Below are 16,255 nucleotides of genomic sequence, written 5' to 3'. Positions count from 1 at the left end.
TCCGTAACAACTGACGAACTCAATCTGCAGAGGAATGCCACGGGATGTTATTGAAGCTTTGGCAACAAGTAATGGGCCTTTTGTTGAGGTCAGGAATCAACATTTAAGCTCAAGTTTTGAGGAGATGCTGAATTGTAGGGATTTTGTCCAGGAATTGTTACAACAAATGTCAACTTCTGAACTGAATTACCGTGCTGCAGTGGAGTCCCCATTAGAAAAGCCTCCTCATCAGCCCCTGTTATGCCATTGTCATGATTGTTCAAATTTTGGTGTAGAGTTTCAGACCCAGCACCCTGAGGGATCCCAGTCTGTCTTGAAGTCTGGGTGTGGCCAAATGATGCCATCATGTCAACATCTGTGTTCTGGAGGGGAGGGGTTAAAAAATATATTTTCAATTATTGAATCTTGGCTGACTCTTCTCATGATTTAATTCTCTTTTGCCAAATGTGCATTTATCTACTTTCATGCTCCCAGTCACCTCAGGCTCCATGATAGCCAACAGGTCCTGCCATTGGAGCTCCAGGTCTGTCAAGGGGTTACAATCAGGGATGATAGGAGACAGCAGGGGCTCCCTGTCTGGCATCTGACACTCCAAGTCCTCCCTTCTACGACCATCATCATCATCCCTTAACTAAGGGACAAATAAGCAAGAAAAATGCTTAGAACTGTTCAAGGTCAAGGACACTACAGAACGGACTAAATAGAACAGAAGGGGCTATACCTGTTGTTCCTCTGTGAAAGGAAAGGTTTCCTCCAACAACCTCAAACACTCCTGCAGGGAGGAAGACGTCTTAAAAGTGAAAGGGAGTGAGAAACACAGTAAGAGATAAGAATAAAATTGAGTTGCATTTGATTTAACACCAGCTTTGATCAATTAGTTGACTTTCTCAGTGATATTCATGTATTTTGTATTAGCCCTGCCAGCAATATAGCTCTAGTAATGGCCATGTCTGATGTTTGGTTGATCAAAGACTTCAGTCTTGACTAAAATATCTCAACAAGGATGCCATGGATTGTCATAAAATTTTGGACAGGAATTTACAGTCTACAGAGGATGTCCTACTGACATTGGTGGTCCTAGGGCTTTTTTCAGTCAAGATAAAGTTGCCAAAACACAAACTGAATCGATAATTTAAGCCTAGACTGGTACAATGTTGTGGCCTGGTTGTTGAGAATCACTGCTCTATGGCATGTCCCTTAAACATAAAACAGTCTCAGCCTGACCCACATGTGGAACCATGAGAGTGAGACTTCTCAGAATACCCACAGTTTTCATTTTTCGAAACTAACCCGTCCGTCTGTGTTCCTCCTGTTCTGTCTCTTTTTTTTGAGCTTCTTTGGTTTCATTCTCAGAAATCTCTCTCTAGTCTTTCCATTTTCACTGGATCCTATCTGACACTTCTCACCTCTGACCTGCACTGCTCTGAGGGACTTTGGACGCTGGGTTGAAAAATTATTTTTCACATGGTAAGCTTCTCCTCTCTGCCCTAAAAACTAGGGACAGAAGAACAACATTAGCACCTATATCTGATCAGAGGACACTGCTTATAGTGATAGTGATGTAACAGCCACCTTGGGGTGCAGCTGCTAAAGTTTGTCTCCCATGCTTTTCTATTCTGCTGAGCTGGCAGTAATCCAGCGTTTAAAGATAACGTATCCAACTCAGATTTCAAGCATGACAGTCGCTCTGATCACTTTACCAAGCATTCACACACGTTTATGTACAGCATATATGTTGGCGATATTCTACTGATACTGGTGGAACTTTTTACTGCCGATGTTTGGTTCTGAGGAATTTGGGCTAAAGGTGAAGTCAGTCACCTTTAACTGCTTAACTGAATTCAAATATTCAGACTTGCTTAAATTGTTGGAATTGAACTTTATTAAATTACTGCAAGGCCGTAGCCACACTGGCAGGGCTGTGAAATTGTTTTACTCACTACAGATTGTGCCAAATGTAAATGTATCTTTCAGTAGTTTTGTAATATTTGAATCTGGACCAAGGCAACATCATGCTGTAGGGGTATCTGGTATGTCTTTCCAAATGTTATCATCTTCAAAAGAGGAAACACATGAAATACTGTAGCATTTTATTATCATGATTAAATGATAATATTCTGATTCTTATAAGTCTACCTGGTCTACGTCATCCTGAGTTAGCTCTCCGTTGTTAGCACGGCTGTAGGAACCTCCTAGTCTTCTTTCCTCCGTCCTCCTGTCCAGCCGTTCCTCGTCCTCATCCTCTCCTCTGTCTTCAAGAGCATCACTGTAATGACGCACATGATGCGTTTCTTCCTGGTTGCAGAGACAAAAATCTGGTCAGAGCAGCCACAACGCCTCCGAAAACTCTACACGTGCCTTAAGACATCATGTTGAGTACTGCACTGTCTCTATAGACAGGCCAGCTTGCTGTCCTAATGCACTGGTTTCACTGACTACTCTACCCACCACTGTACAGTAACTATGAGGCTGTCACAGCGTACCAGTGGGTGTGTCTCATAGGACATGTGTTGGAATCATGGACTGTATAAATAATGGACATAGCTACTGTGACATCACCCATTGTTTGGTGTACTGCTGTTTCAAAGCTTTGAGTTCGGCATGTCGACAATTGCCATCTTGGTTTTTGAGAGCCAGAAATGACCATATTTGGATGAAAGGGCGGCGCTGTGGAGGATTGAGGGGTGGATCTGACTCAAAGACTATGATGACACCTCACAGACAGCCTGTCACTCTCTTGGCCCTTAATTAAATGTAAATGTGTGAGTCCCACCCCCCCCCCCCCCCCCCAAATCACACTTTATTACAGTAATCATGAATGTTGAAGTTAGTTATAGAGACCAAAATCATTTTTGTACCAGGCTTTAAACATGTTTATCTTTGTTGTAAAAATTGGCATTTCAAAATGGGGGTCTTTTGGGATTGACTTTGTTTTTTGAGTCAGCCTCAAGTGGCCATTTGCAGAACAGCAGTTTTTGGCACTTCTGCACTGGCTTCATATTTTAGCCTCAGAGGTTTCTGCTGGGTTGTAATTGATCGAGACTTGATTATGACTGCTTAGACTCCTGATCTTGACGTTACGCTTAAAAAAAATGTCAGTAAAAATATGCCAAACACATCTTTTGGATATGTACTTGGCATATTAATAAAAGAAAATGGAGTTTCGATTCTTATTTTGACTCCATTTTTTTCTTTATGGCCACCATAAGAATGACACGGTGGTTTAACTGTAACAAATATCAAGTCAGTAAAGGCATAACCATGCTAACCACCATGGTAGTATTATGCTGTAGTGCTTTCTTCTATACTACCAGCCTGTATGTACAGAACAGAAAGGCTCCTATTTTACCCAGACGCAGACAGCCAGGCTCAAAATAGCTTTAACATTCTCCTGACCTGGCTGGGGGCTTAAAGACAAACCCAGATACCCTCAACAGCTGGCCAGCAAGGACATGTATGTAGCTTTGAACATAAATGGGTCAGGCCTGTGCACATATCCTTTCTTTCACTACATGAGTGCAACTGAGAGCTTGAGTTTGAATCATGTGGTGGTGGTGAGAACATTTGGGAATAGTTCCAGGAACTAAGGAGCCAAATGAAAAACACACAGCAGTAAGCTCAGGCAAGTCAAGTGCATTTTTATAGGCCTAAACCAAAGAACATCTCACAGATTCTTAAGCCTTACTTTTTCATTCTTTTTTTAAATATATTTTTGGCTTTGTTCATGCATATGGCATACATTTTGGAGAGATTGTGTATTTTTGTTTAGTCTTGTAATTTCCAGCTCAGCTCCTACAAAGAGTTGAAAATACACTGTGGAAATAAAACTGTTACATTCACACTGTTAAGTGGCAAAAATGAGGCACTGGAACCCATTCAAACTGCAATTTTTGATCCCACAGCCATCAAAGCATAAAAGCATGCAATGTTTCATTTCTGGGTTTCATTGTGGGCTTTTGCCTTGGAATTTGTCATTTTTGCTATTTTCCACATATTGACGTCATTTTTTATATATTTGGCATGTGGAGAAAGTACTTGCTATTTCCACTAGGTGCACTGTCACAATCAATGTTGCTGCAAATCATTGACATATCCCAGGCTAATAAAAAAATATAAAGAAAAAAGAACACCTTTGCATGTAGTAAATTCAAAATAATTATTTTTCTTCATACTAAAACATAGTGGCATTGTGACAGAAACAACCACAGGGGAAAAAAATCACACAAAAAAATATTTATGATTAGGACTGATCTTGGTTAAAAAATTAACTCAATAAAAGTACATGTATGCTATTTTTATAGCCTGATTTTGAAAGCACATTTTGTGTGCAGAGTGTTATGCGTGTGAGTATTTGACACTGCACAAAAGTAAAATGTGTAAAAATCAATGTTGCAGCTAATCATTGACATATCCCAGGCTGTGATATTAAAAATATTCTGAAACATAGTGGCATCATTTCAAAAACCTGGCATTTAAAGAGTTACATTTCTGAAAATTAATTCATATTTGATATTTATGATAAGAACTGATGCTGGTTAAAAAAATCGACTCAATGAAAGTGGAAATAATATTAATGTATAATATGTATAATGTATAATGTGTATGTAATGTATAATATCTTTTAAAACTTGATTCTGAAAAGCACATGGATCTAAAATCTAGGTCCTCGGTCTGGTTGCTTATCAGGATCTATTGGATGCAGCTGTGATGTTCTCCTCAGCTGCTGCAATCAGCCTGCCGGGAGGTTATTTGGGGAGGTTCAGTGGTCAGTTGTTGACTCTCTGTCTCCAGAGAGTCAACACCTTCAGTTGGCTCTCTGTGTTTTTTTGTTTTGAGTGGAAATCTAAGTTGGGTGTGTGTTGAAAGTGTGATTCTTTGTTTGGCCATTTTTTTTCCCCCCCCCCTGTTTTAGTGACTCACACTTCACTTCCCTTTTGAGGACCAATTCTTTCATTTTGCAACAAGCACCAAAGACACAAAGCACACCATCACGATCAAAAGGTAGCATCGTATTTACGCCTCAATGAGAATGCCATGTGAGTGCAGTGGGAGACTTCAGTTGGCAACTTAAACTAGAATATTCTTCAGGCAGGATATTAAACATGCTTTGTGATTATTATTTTCTTCATGTTGATGGCTGGAAGAAAATGTGACCACGCAGACTTCCTCAAAGGATTACCCATAAGAAAAGCTCTGTATCCAGCTGATAAAAAGTCCTTATTCCACTGGATTTCAACCCAGAACCTTCTGCATGAAAAGCAGACATGATAATCTCTAAACCACAGAACTTTCAATTCTGTCAGCCCACTCACACGGAACAGATTATATGAAACGGTTTTGATATTTGATCTATTGGCATTGACTTAGTCGCTCCCATGAGGAAGCACTGAGCTCAGCACAGAGGAGTATTGGGGAGTGATTATACTAACTTTCCCCTGAAGCTAAAATTCATAATCTACTCGTAAAACTTCAATTAATAGCCCGGGCTATTATTTGCTTAAATCAGTGAAGTCAACAGGCTTATATGTTTTTTTGAACAGGTGTCTAAATGAAGTGGGCTTTCACATAAAATTGTTTCTCAGCAAAGATGGAAATACTATCAAGCTGTTTCATTAAATCTGCCTGTGTTACTTCTTCTTTGGTGCTCATGGTTTCAGTAAAATGAACAAAATGATTAAATTGCAGACAATCTTACCGAGCTAACAATGTGTGTAGCATGCCCATGTTGACAAAAATGTAAACATTTATATTTGTACATGCAATCTAAGCAGCTGTCTTAACATCTCCAGCTGGTAGCCAAAAACTTGGTTTTCTAAATCCAAAGAAATGAAGTGCATGGTAACCGGGCCTTTAACTGACAGGCCTTTATTTGTAAAAATGTGTCACCACACTGGGCCAGCAAAAGGGACTGGGTGTCTTAATTCCAACTAAGCATATAGATGAAGTTTAATTGTATATGAACCAAGAGGTGTAAGACCAAGTCACATTTGTGATTTGGTCTGGTGATATCAGGCTGAAAAGCTTTGGCTTAAGGCAAACATGACTCAGCCAACTTCCTCAAAGAATAACCACAGAGGTACACTATGCAACCAGCAGGTAGAAAGTAATGGTTCCACTGGGTTTCGAACCTAGGACATTATATGGAACCACTTGAAGAAACATACTTATTATGTCTGAAAGAAAACTAATTTGTCAGCAAATGATATATGCCATTCAGTTCAATAAAGAGACTGCAGATTATTTATCATACTTTTAGAGAGGATAATCTATCCAGAGGTGTGTTTTGAAATCTGACACCATACTACTAACTTTGGTTGTAGGTCTATCCAACTGCATCCAGAGGCATTTGGGTTTGTGGCCATAGATAACGTCCTTTGGAAATCTAAAATCATCTGACAGGTTCCAGACTAAATCACATTTGGGATTTGTTGTGGCAATGTCAGGTCATGTGTGTCATTATAGACAAGTGTGACTAGGCAGCTTTATTTGTATGGCACATTTCATACAACAGGGCAATTCAAAGTGCTTTACAGAGCAATAACATGTACAACATAATAGGGATGGGCAATATTAAGATATTATATCGAGATATGAGACCATACGTCATCTTAGACACTGGATATTGTGATATTGTGATATGCAATAAATGGTGTTTTCCCTGATTTTAAAGGTTGCATTACAGTAAAGTGATATACTTTTCTCAACTTATCATACAGTTCTTCCTGTTTGAATATTTACATTTACCCACTTGGTCATTATATCTTCATGTTAATGATTATTGATCAAAAATAGAAATAGAATAGAACAGACAATACTGTACATAAAAGAGGGAATTTGTTTATTAAAATAAAAAAAAACTGTAATGTTCAATTATGTCTCCCAGATCTAGCGTTAATAAAGTGCTTTTGAGGAGATTTTAAAATATTGAGATATAGATTGTGTATGGAGATATAGCCTAGAAATATCGCAATCTTTTTCAGACCATATCGCCCAGCCCTGCAACATTATAAAGGATACAGATTAAAAAAAAAAAAAAAAAGATTTAAGATCAAGTTTAAAAATAAGTTTGCAGTCATCACATTACAATGTAAAAAATTATCATTTTTAAGCTTTAAAGTAGTCAGAGTCGGGGTTTGTCAAACATTATCAGGTTTGTGCTGCATGATAACAATATGCTGCTTCACCATATTTAGTTCTGACTCTTGGAACAGTCCGTAGACTGGCCCCTGATGTCCTGAGGGCCCTGTCACAAGCATGTCAGAGATATATTTGGGCAGTGAGCCACAATAATTTATACACATGCAGCAATATTTTAAAATCAATTATCTGAGGGACAGGTAGCCAGGGTAAGGATTTTAGAACTGGAGTGATGAGGTCATATTTCCTAGTTTTTGTCAGGACCCTGCAGCGGCATTCCAAATTTATTAAAGTTGCTGAGTAGCTTGTTTTGAAGGATCTATGAACAAACAGTTATCTAATTATCTAATTAGATAGTTATCTAATTATCAGTTATCTAATTTGCTGAAAATAAAGACTTTGGTGAACCTTTCAAGGTCTCGCCTTGACATTATTCCTCTGGCTCTAGCAATGTCTTTTATATGGTAGAAGGCAGATGAGAGTGAAGCAAGCAACCTCGGGGTTATCCTGGACAGTCACATCAAATAAGTAACTGTCCAGGATAACCCCGAGGTTGCTTGCTTCACTCTTAGTTGTGTACTAAAAGGACTACCACTAAGCAATAGCTCCACTAGAGTTCCAACCCAGAAGCTTATGCATGTATCGCAGACATGATAACCTCTACACTATGACACCAATGACCACTTTTAAAACCTTTAAATGTCCCTGTTTTCTTCCTGACACAGTGCTCAATATGCTAGCACCTCCTGCATTCATGCACATTTGTTTACATTCATGCCTGGCTCTTTGCATGTGTGTGTATGTGTGTGTGTGTGATGCAGTAAACAGGAGGGATTGCAAAACTGAGTGATGTAAATGTGTGTCAGGACGCAACAGGCCAGCTATCAGGTTTCAAAACAAGCCAGTCGGTCACAAGCTAATAAAGTGTTGTGTGTGGTTTTTTTTGTGCGGCTGGATGTGTGTTTATGTGTGGCTGGATGTGTGTTTGTGCCATCCAATACACGAGGAGAATTCAAAAACACTGTTTCAGTTTGACAGATAGGAAGGTAGCAGTCTGGCATGTGCTTAGATCTCTATGTGCTATATCAAGTTTGTAGTGTGTGTTTGTGTGTGTGTGTGTGTGTGTGTGTGTGTGTGGCATGCAGACAGATATATAGGCATCCAAAACTGCTGTAAAATGACACTGAGCTTCAGCTTCAGCTCCTCATAAACTGGAATACTTCAGTCCCAGTATGAAAGTTTATCCTTCTCTGCTCTTCATCAGTGAAGATGGTTTTCCAGTTTTCGTCACATTAGGAGGATCTTCTCTTCCCTTTTTTGTGTTAATTCTTTATTAAAATGTATGACAAAACAGCTGTCACTAGCTAGGTCACTAAGCTGTACGTAATTGCACCTTAATTCTGCAAGTAAGCCAAAATAAAAAGAAAACTTAGGCTGTAACATGGGTTAAACTTTCTATCAAAAAACAGAATAAAAGACACTGCATTGTTTTCCATGGCCATTTGACTACCCACAACAGGAAATGGCAATTGTTATTAGTTGCTATGTTGATGACACAGTGGTACAGTGGGTTTTGCATGTTGAAACACATTCAGGAAATCCAGCCTCTGTAACTCTGACACTGGATCCCTGATACACTGCAGCACATGGCTCTGTTCCAAAACCGTGTGTGTGTTTGTGTGTGTGTCAAGACCATAGACGGCATACGGTCCAGACTGGCCAATCTATGGAATATTTATACATAGTACAGTTTGTTAGCACTGGTCTCTATGGTGCATCTGACTATTTGTGAGTGTTTTTTTTTTGTCACAATGCTGATTGTGGCAGAACCTGATTATTTGACTGGTTGTGAGGATGGTGAATCATGGTGACCTCACTGCTGCAAAAGGATCAAATAGAATGCAACTGACATGAGTGTCATTGTTTTAGCTCTGCAGTTGTCTTTGTACAGACCCACAAACACATTTACACAGATCTTTCGACAATCATAATTCCTGCAGAGACAGTAAAGTATAAATCCTGCTTCAGTCTTGAGAAAAGATTTCAGTGAACTGCCACCCTCAGGGGGCCACAGTGGCTACTTCAGCTATTTTAGACACCCCTCTGTGTATTTACAGATCATTTTCAGTTTCAACGTGTCTGTGTCTGGGATGAAAACTCTGACAGACAGGTACTGTATGTGCTGAAGTCTGCCTTCTGGGCAAGAGCTTGACCAGGCATGTTTGAGGTGTTGCCATTAATAAATGGAGCTCATAAGTTCATGCAGGCCAGAACATGAAATCAGTGCTGCCACTCAGATCAGGTGATCATCAGCAGATTCCCATTACATGTTATCTCACTTAAAGAGACACTTTAACATTTTGGGGGGAAAAAAATACTTCCACTTTTTTTTCTGACAGAAGATGAGATGACTGATGTCACTCTCATGTTTGTGTTACAAAGTTGAAACCAGGAGGTGATTAGCTTAGCTTGGCATAAAATCTGGAAGCGGTTTGAAATCAACCACTTTGCTTCATCAATAGACAGAATCACGCCGACATCGCACCAAAAACAACAATCACTTCCTGGCAGACATTTGGCAATTATTTTTGAAATGCAGAGATATGTATAAATTAGAGAACTTTTTTGTATCTATTTTCATTTTCAGCCATAATTTTAACATTTAAAGACATATAGTTAAACACAGTGGTCCGAACTTTCTGATGTTTCTGATGTGCCTATTGTATGTACCTTTTGCTTTGTTAGAGTCTTTAATAAACCAAATCTACCAGCAAAGAAGCTAAGTGCTTTACTGCTGAGGGTGCAGCAAAAACATATTTTACCCACCTAAAAGACCCCCATAAAAAATCAATATCAGTTTAAGCGTACACTATATTTAAAATATTTTCCCTGCCATACCTTACACACTAAGTGATCAGGGAAGCAGACCTGCAACTCCCATGTTCTGAAAAGTAAAATTACTGTATTGTTTTTTTTCAGTGGGCTTTTTTTAAATGGCTAGAAACTAACCAATTGAGGCAGTGTTTGTTGGCACCATTTTATTATTTCTATGTGATGCAGAATTTTCTACCCCCAAGTTACTGTAAACAATTCAAATCATTGTGACTTTGTCTGTAGTTTTGCACATCACAACCAATATGAACAGATACTTCAGGTGCCCTTAAATCACTATATATAATTTCTTTTTGGCCACTCTAGGGCAGCAGTAAAAGCTCTAAAAATGACATGACGTCCCTATAAAGTAGTCGTGATCAATGTGTTTAACAAAGAGTTGCCGAGATATAATTTGAGCAGATATGAGATAGCAACATTGGCTTTCATTTAGAGTTGTGTTTCTGGCCAACTGAAAACTACATTCACTCTTTTGTAGCTCTGATGTGTTCTCCACCAACTGAGAGCTGAGGTGTAAGCACAAGCACTGAAAAGTGACTCCAAGGCTACTGCTACTGCAGCAGGGTGTTCCTGCGGTACTGTTCTTAGTCCTGGTGAGGTCATCTGTGGTGTGGTGACTCATCTAACCCTGACTCATTATTTCACATGACATTACGCTTTGGTGAGGGCCAAAACAAAGACAGCACTCTTGTCTACATCACTATTTTATATATTTTATTTATAAACTCATATTCTGCTATGTGAGCGGCATTTAGGTAGGTCAGTAATCTTGTAACAGACTTTGTAAGTGCCTGAATGTCTGTACTGCTGTTCAGTTGTGAAATTTAAATGATAATGACTTTAAAAAGAAACTATTTTATGTTTAAGAATCACTTTCAGTTTTAGTTGGACTGTACAAAAAAATATATATATATATAAAGAAAAAAAAGACAGAAGTACAGAATATTTTGCTTAAAGGCAACAACATTTGTCTTTAAGCTCTGACAGCAGTTTTGGATCCAGTTTTGAAATTACGCATGGTTATGGCAGGAACAAAGGTCAGCACAGACTGCTGATCTGAACTAAACCTAACCATGTCAATCCTTGTACCTGAACTGCAGTCTCAAGACTCCTCTAACCTGGTAGCATAACACTAAAACCAGTTCTGCATAAAAATAAAGAGGCAGCTTTAAGGGCTAATAAATGATACCAATGCAAAAGTACCAAAAACTACAATCAATTCCGCCAATGGCCACAAGGGGCTGGCTCCAAAATGGAGTTAAATCCCCATAGACCCCCATTTTAAAATGGCCAACTTTAACGCATAAGTATGTTTACAGCTTGGTAAAAAAAAAAAAAAAAAAAAAAAAAAAATCAGTTTTGGTCCTTCCTGCCAACATTTAAACATCTTCCACGGTGTATTGATTTTCAATCTTTGTTGCTGGACTGTTCATGAGGGGCACTCTCAGAATAAATACGGTGCAGTTATTCATTGCACCACAATCTTTGACAGAGCAGCAGAACGTCACACGCAATGAAAGTGAAACTTAACCCGTTATTGAGTTGGGTCTAAAAATTATTTGCCTTCATGCCACTGCTCCACTTATTCATCGATCTGAACGTGTCAACAGATCAATTATCCACCTCACAACTGTAAGTCCTCAAACTGCTGTTGAGAAAAAAAAGAACTTGTGATGAGTTCCACCTGTGCTGCATTCAAAGACCCATAAAAGTGTCCAGATTTAGAGAAGGGACACAGAATGGAAAAAAACATCAACACTCTGAGTCAGTAAACAGACTGATTCTGGATCGGGCATGCTTCAAACTCTTGAGATAAGGTTACATTCCAACTTTTGGAAAAATTCACTCTGCACTCCACCCTAAAACCTTCCGCTTGCACTTTCCGCTCGATTACACTCCACTCACTTACTCTGGGTTAGACAGGACAAGAGCTTGGTGTGTGACTTTTGGCACTTACTTTGGTTAGGTTTCAACCCTGAAATAAGCTATATTTCCAGAATTTATATATGTAAATCATACCTTCCCGTAATGATTGAATATTATCAAATATGGCAAGTAGCCCAATCAGGTACTTTCAGTCTTCTTATCTTGACAGTATGCCGAACAAGCTTAAACACAAGTTCTTAAACACAGTTCATGCAACAGCTGTACCTCTTTATCATCCTCCGGTTCTTCCTGTAGGATATCGAGTCCTGTTCTAGATTCAACAAGCGGGGCAGGTCGGTCTCTCTCTACACCAGCAGGTGCTCTCTCCAGTGGTGAGGACTGGTCTGGACATCCAATGGGGAGAGGATCCGGCTCCCGCTGAACCAGCCATGCCTCCAGTTCTGCATGAGGAACCTGTGGAGAAAAGTATGAAGGCCTTTCTAATTCCATCTCAGTTGGACCACAGATAAAGAAGGAGACAGACATGTTTCCCACCTGCAGCCTGTCCAGAGAGCGGACCCAGCCCAGCAGCCTTCGTGCCGTGAAGAACCCGTCCAGGTCCACACTCTTGGGGTGCAGGTCATGACCATCCTCCATGCGGTTGCGGAGGTTATGGAACTGTGTCTGGGTCAGTGCTGAGCTCTGACCCAGGATCATCTCCTGCCAGGAGGGAGGCAAGTAGGGTTCCAGGCCCACGTCAACCCTCACCCCACACAGGCTGAGCAGGATGGCCATCTGAATGAGGCCTTCCGTGAAGTATTTCTTGAGGTACAGCATGGTCTCTGGTACGTCAGAGGACGTGCAAAGGGTCCAGAGCTCAGCTCAGTCACCACCACAATTAGTGGCTTTTCTGTCTTTGTCCTGCCAGAAACCCCTGAACTCAACAATTACAACAACTATTAACTATTAACAACAACAATTAAATCTCAAAAATGTCCTTAGTACTTTAAGATAATCCTGGTTGGGAAATTCTTTGCTCTGGCAAGGAGGACTTTTTAAAGTGCCCCTACACCAGGCACCACACAGTTCCACCCAACTTATCTGTTTGAGCTGCTCAGTGTTCAAGTGCAGAACTTGAAACTCTTTCGTCAGGACTGATCAGGATCAAAATATCTTGAAAGATTGGCTGTGAAACTCTCCCAGCTTCATCCAAAGTGTGTTGTTCTTCACAGAAACTTCAAAACCCTTCTTCCTGTGAATTCAGAGAGCAGCTTATATCAGAGCAAAGACGTGATTACAATATTACACAAATTACAGCAAACATATTTGGTGTTGTCGAAGGAATACTTCATCCCACAAATGACCATTTGTATGTAAATTGTTCACCCTGTTTTACTTTGAAGTTGTGAAAAAAAGTTAGCTTATCTCGTTTGCCTTTGGTGAACGAAGAATCCAAAAATGGAGAAAATTATTGATGAATTGAAGCCATGGGGCTCCATGTTAAAACAACTGCAAAACTATATCAAAACATCCATTTACAAACTCACAGAACTTGTGCGGTATAATTCTATTCTCATTTATCCAGATGCATGCCCAGTATTTCCCAAACAGAGAGTCCTTTCTAACAGGTAACTGATAGCAAAATGAGACCTCTCTATTCTTCAAAGCCAAACTCCTCTGACAAAAACAGTAATTTTACCTGGCTGGACATGGGTACTGATGGTTTACCAAAACCACTATAGGTGGTTTATTTGTGTTATTGTGTAACTTTGCTAATTCTTAACTAGTCTTTTAAAACACCAAAATCAAACAATAACAGAAACTAACTAGTAGATTGAAGCAGTGGTAGACCAGCAAGATTAAGTTGCTGTTTTCTACAATGAAGTCTGGCTTTGAGTAGAGCATAGGTAAGTTTCACTTTAGTTCGGTTCCTTGTCGGAAAGGGCTATCTGTCTGCAAAGTCCTGCAAATTCGTACTTTATCACACAAACCAATGCACGAGTATACTTTCTCTGTCTTCTGAATAAATGAAACATGGATTACACTGTGCCAGTTGTGTGAGAGTTTGTAAACAGATGTTTTGATCTAGTTTTGTTATTAAACTTGGACCCCAATGACTTCAATTCACAGATCATTTTCTCTGCTTTGGGATTCTTCTTTAACCATAGCATTATGTGAGAAAAACAGAATTTTTTCCCCAAGACTGAAGTATCACAGAGTAAGTAATTTATATACAACTTGTCATTTTGGGGTTGAAGTGCTCCTTTAATGGACCTGTCATGAACTAAGTTCCAAGGGCTACAACTGACCCCTATTGTGCTAATTGTTATTAGCATTGTTTCTTAACTACTACCACCTGTAACTATTACTATTATTGCAATCACTAACACATGTAGCCTACAGTTGCTGCTAATAGCTACTACAGCACAATAACATTGCCACCACTGAACCTGTGATGATAATAATAACGACACTGCTGTTATCAAAACTAATCTTCCATTGTGAGGGCAACCTGACCTGCTGAGAGGCAGCCGTTAAGAGGTTGTATGAGGAGATAAGACAAACAGTCACACAGACACGGCAGAGCCGCCCTCTATCATCCACCCCCCCCCCCCTCTCTCTCTCAGTAACTTCGACCTACTTCTAGAAGGGTTTGGTAACCACCTGCCTGCCCTGCACTGCCTGCCTGAGTTGCTCACTGCAGCCACATGATGTAATTGCCAGGGTTTGCCTGGAAAAACCCTCTCTGTCTCCTCCCTCCTTTATACTATGTATGGTAGCCTGTTTACAGAAGCTGCAGTGGAACAGCTGAGCATAACTTTTCAGCGCCACCTTGAAATAACAAAATACTCCTATATTTATAGTTCAGTGTATCCACTAATACAGGATGTAGTCAATCTTCTACCCCACAGGCAGCTGATCTGGTCTTAAAGACCTCATTTGACTTTTTGTTCTTTCCTGTGTAGTTGTTTTTGTCTGCTCACAGTCTGTATACTGTATTTCTGTCACTATTGTGTTTTTTAATGAACTGTCAGAAGGACAAAGACAATTTTTCATCTTGGTGAAAAATAAAGTTTTATTGTAATCCATTCGTGTAAAACTCTTGAGCATCTCTGCACTGATAATATAAAAACCAGCAGGCAAATATGTTTCACTAATTAGCCTACTGTGTTGTTCAAAAGTATTAATGCTCTCAAAATTTTTACTGTAAGCATCAAAGTTAAAAATACTCATACCGCACAATACCCCTGTGTGTGCTGTGGTTTTGTAGCTTATTAAATGTGTGTTAATGTGTAAATAGCATTTGATTGTTGTATCGGTGGAAATTAATTTGAACTATTCTATACACTGCAAGTAATATGATTTTTTTCAATGCATTATAATTTCTAATCTTTTCCTGTGTTTAATATGTGGAATCCTATTTTGTAAAGTAACTAGTAATAGAATCTGTTAGATAAGAGACTGCACTTAATTTATCATAGAAGGGGGTGGCTGGGCTGTGATTTTGTTTAGTTTTGTTAATTGTTTTATTTTTGTTTGTTTGTTTGTTTGCTACCCTCCCCAGACAACAACAACAACAACAACAACATAGCTTCCTCAACACTGCTCTAAAACATATTTGAGGTGCTTCACCTGTTTTGCATAAATAATGAACAGTCCCTAAGTGGAGTGGAAGACATACATTATTTCCCTCTGAATTGCAATGGTTTAAAAGGTAACATAAAATTAAATAGACCATTTGAAATGAACCGCTAATGGTCAAGTACTGTCAATCACGGCATTGCATTAATAACAGACTTAAGAAAATATGCATTAATAATGATGTAAGAAAATATTCATGTGTTTCTCTGGTCCAGCAAAGCGTGTTGTGTTATTATTAAATAGAGATCATGTACTCGCTGTGTGCGCGTGAATATCAAGGAAATGTATGTGTAGATGAGCCAGAGCAACAGGTTACACAATGTTTTCATCACTCACTGAGACTGACCTGAGAGCTGGAACACTTATGACCACATATTAATCCAAAACACTGCTTGAAAACTTAAAGTAAGAATATCAGTGTAGACTCGCGAAGGTAGACAAGTATGGTAATATTACAGGAATATGAAAGTGATTCCTCTCATGATTACACACTATGAGATCACAGAACTGCTTACAAAAACAGCACAGAAAGGACCGGAAGTGTTGATGAATAAGTCAGTAACAAAGTACTGCTAATAGATCATTTCCGCTAAAATAAATAAATAAATAAATAACGATTACTTACAATTACATCAGGTTGTCCTACCGGTTTAGGGTGTCCAGTGGAGACTCATACCGTCCCGGCTTCTATCTGCTCTGAGTCCACAGACAGGGTGGG

At 39.3% G+C, this 16,255-nt stretch overlaps 1 protein-coding gene across 2 annotated transcripts in view; it reads right to left on the bottom strand.

The window, feature by feature from the left end:
* nfe2l1a (nuclear factor, erythroid 2-like 1a) overlaps positions 1 to 16,255 on the bottom strand; it is a 21,533-nt gene extending 5,278 nt beyond the window's left edge. Inside the window, exons 1-7 of one of the 2 annotated variants that reach the window (XM_042504503.1) lie at positions 16,163 to 16,255; positions 12,451 to 13,147; positions 12,181 to 12,369; positions 2,137 to 2,295; positions 722 to 790; positions 479 to 631; positions 191 to 362 (exon numbers count right to left, since the gene is read on the bottom strand). In XM_042504503.1, coding sequence (XP_042360437.1) covers positions 191 to 362; positions 479 to 631; positions 722 to 790; positions 2,137 to 2,295; positions 12,181 to 12,369; positions 12,451 to 12,732 — 1,024 coding nt within the window. In that variant the 5' untranslated portion in view covers positions 12,733 to 13,147; positions 16,163 to 16,255. The remainder of the gene's footprint in view (positions 1 to 190; positions 363 to 478; positions 632 to 721; positions 791 to 2,136; positions 2,296 to 12,180; positions 12,370 to 12,450; positions 13,148 to 16,162) is intronic. The other variant, XM_042504504.1, reaches the window with a different exon arrangement.

This window comes from Plectropomus leopardus, chromosome 17, assembly GCF_008729295.1.
Source record: "Plectropomus leopardus isolate mb chromosome 17, YSFRI_Pleo_2.0, whole genome shotgun sequence".
NCBI classification, from domain to species: domain Eukaryota; kingdom Metazoa; phylum Chordata; class Actinopteri; order Perciformes; family Serranidae; genus Plectropomus; species Plectropomus leopardus.
The sequence above is the reverse complement of the archived record's forward strand: the minus strand, read 5'-3'. Positions and strand labels throughout refer to the sequence as shown.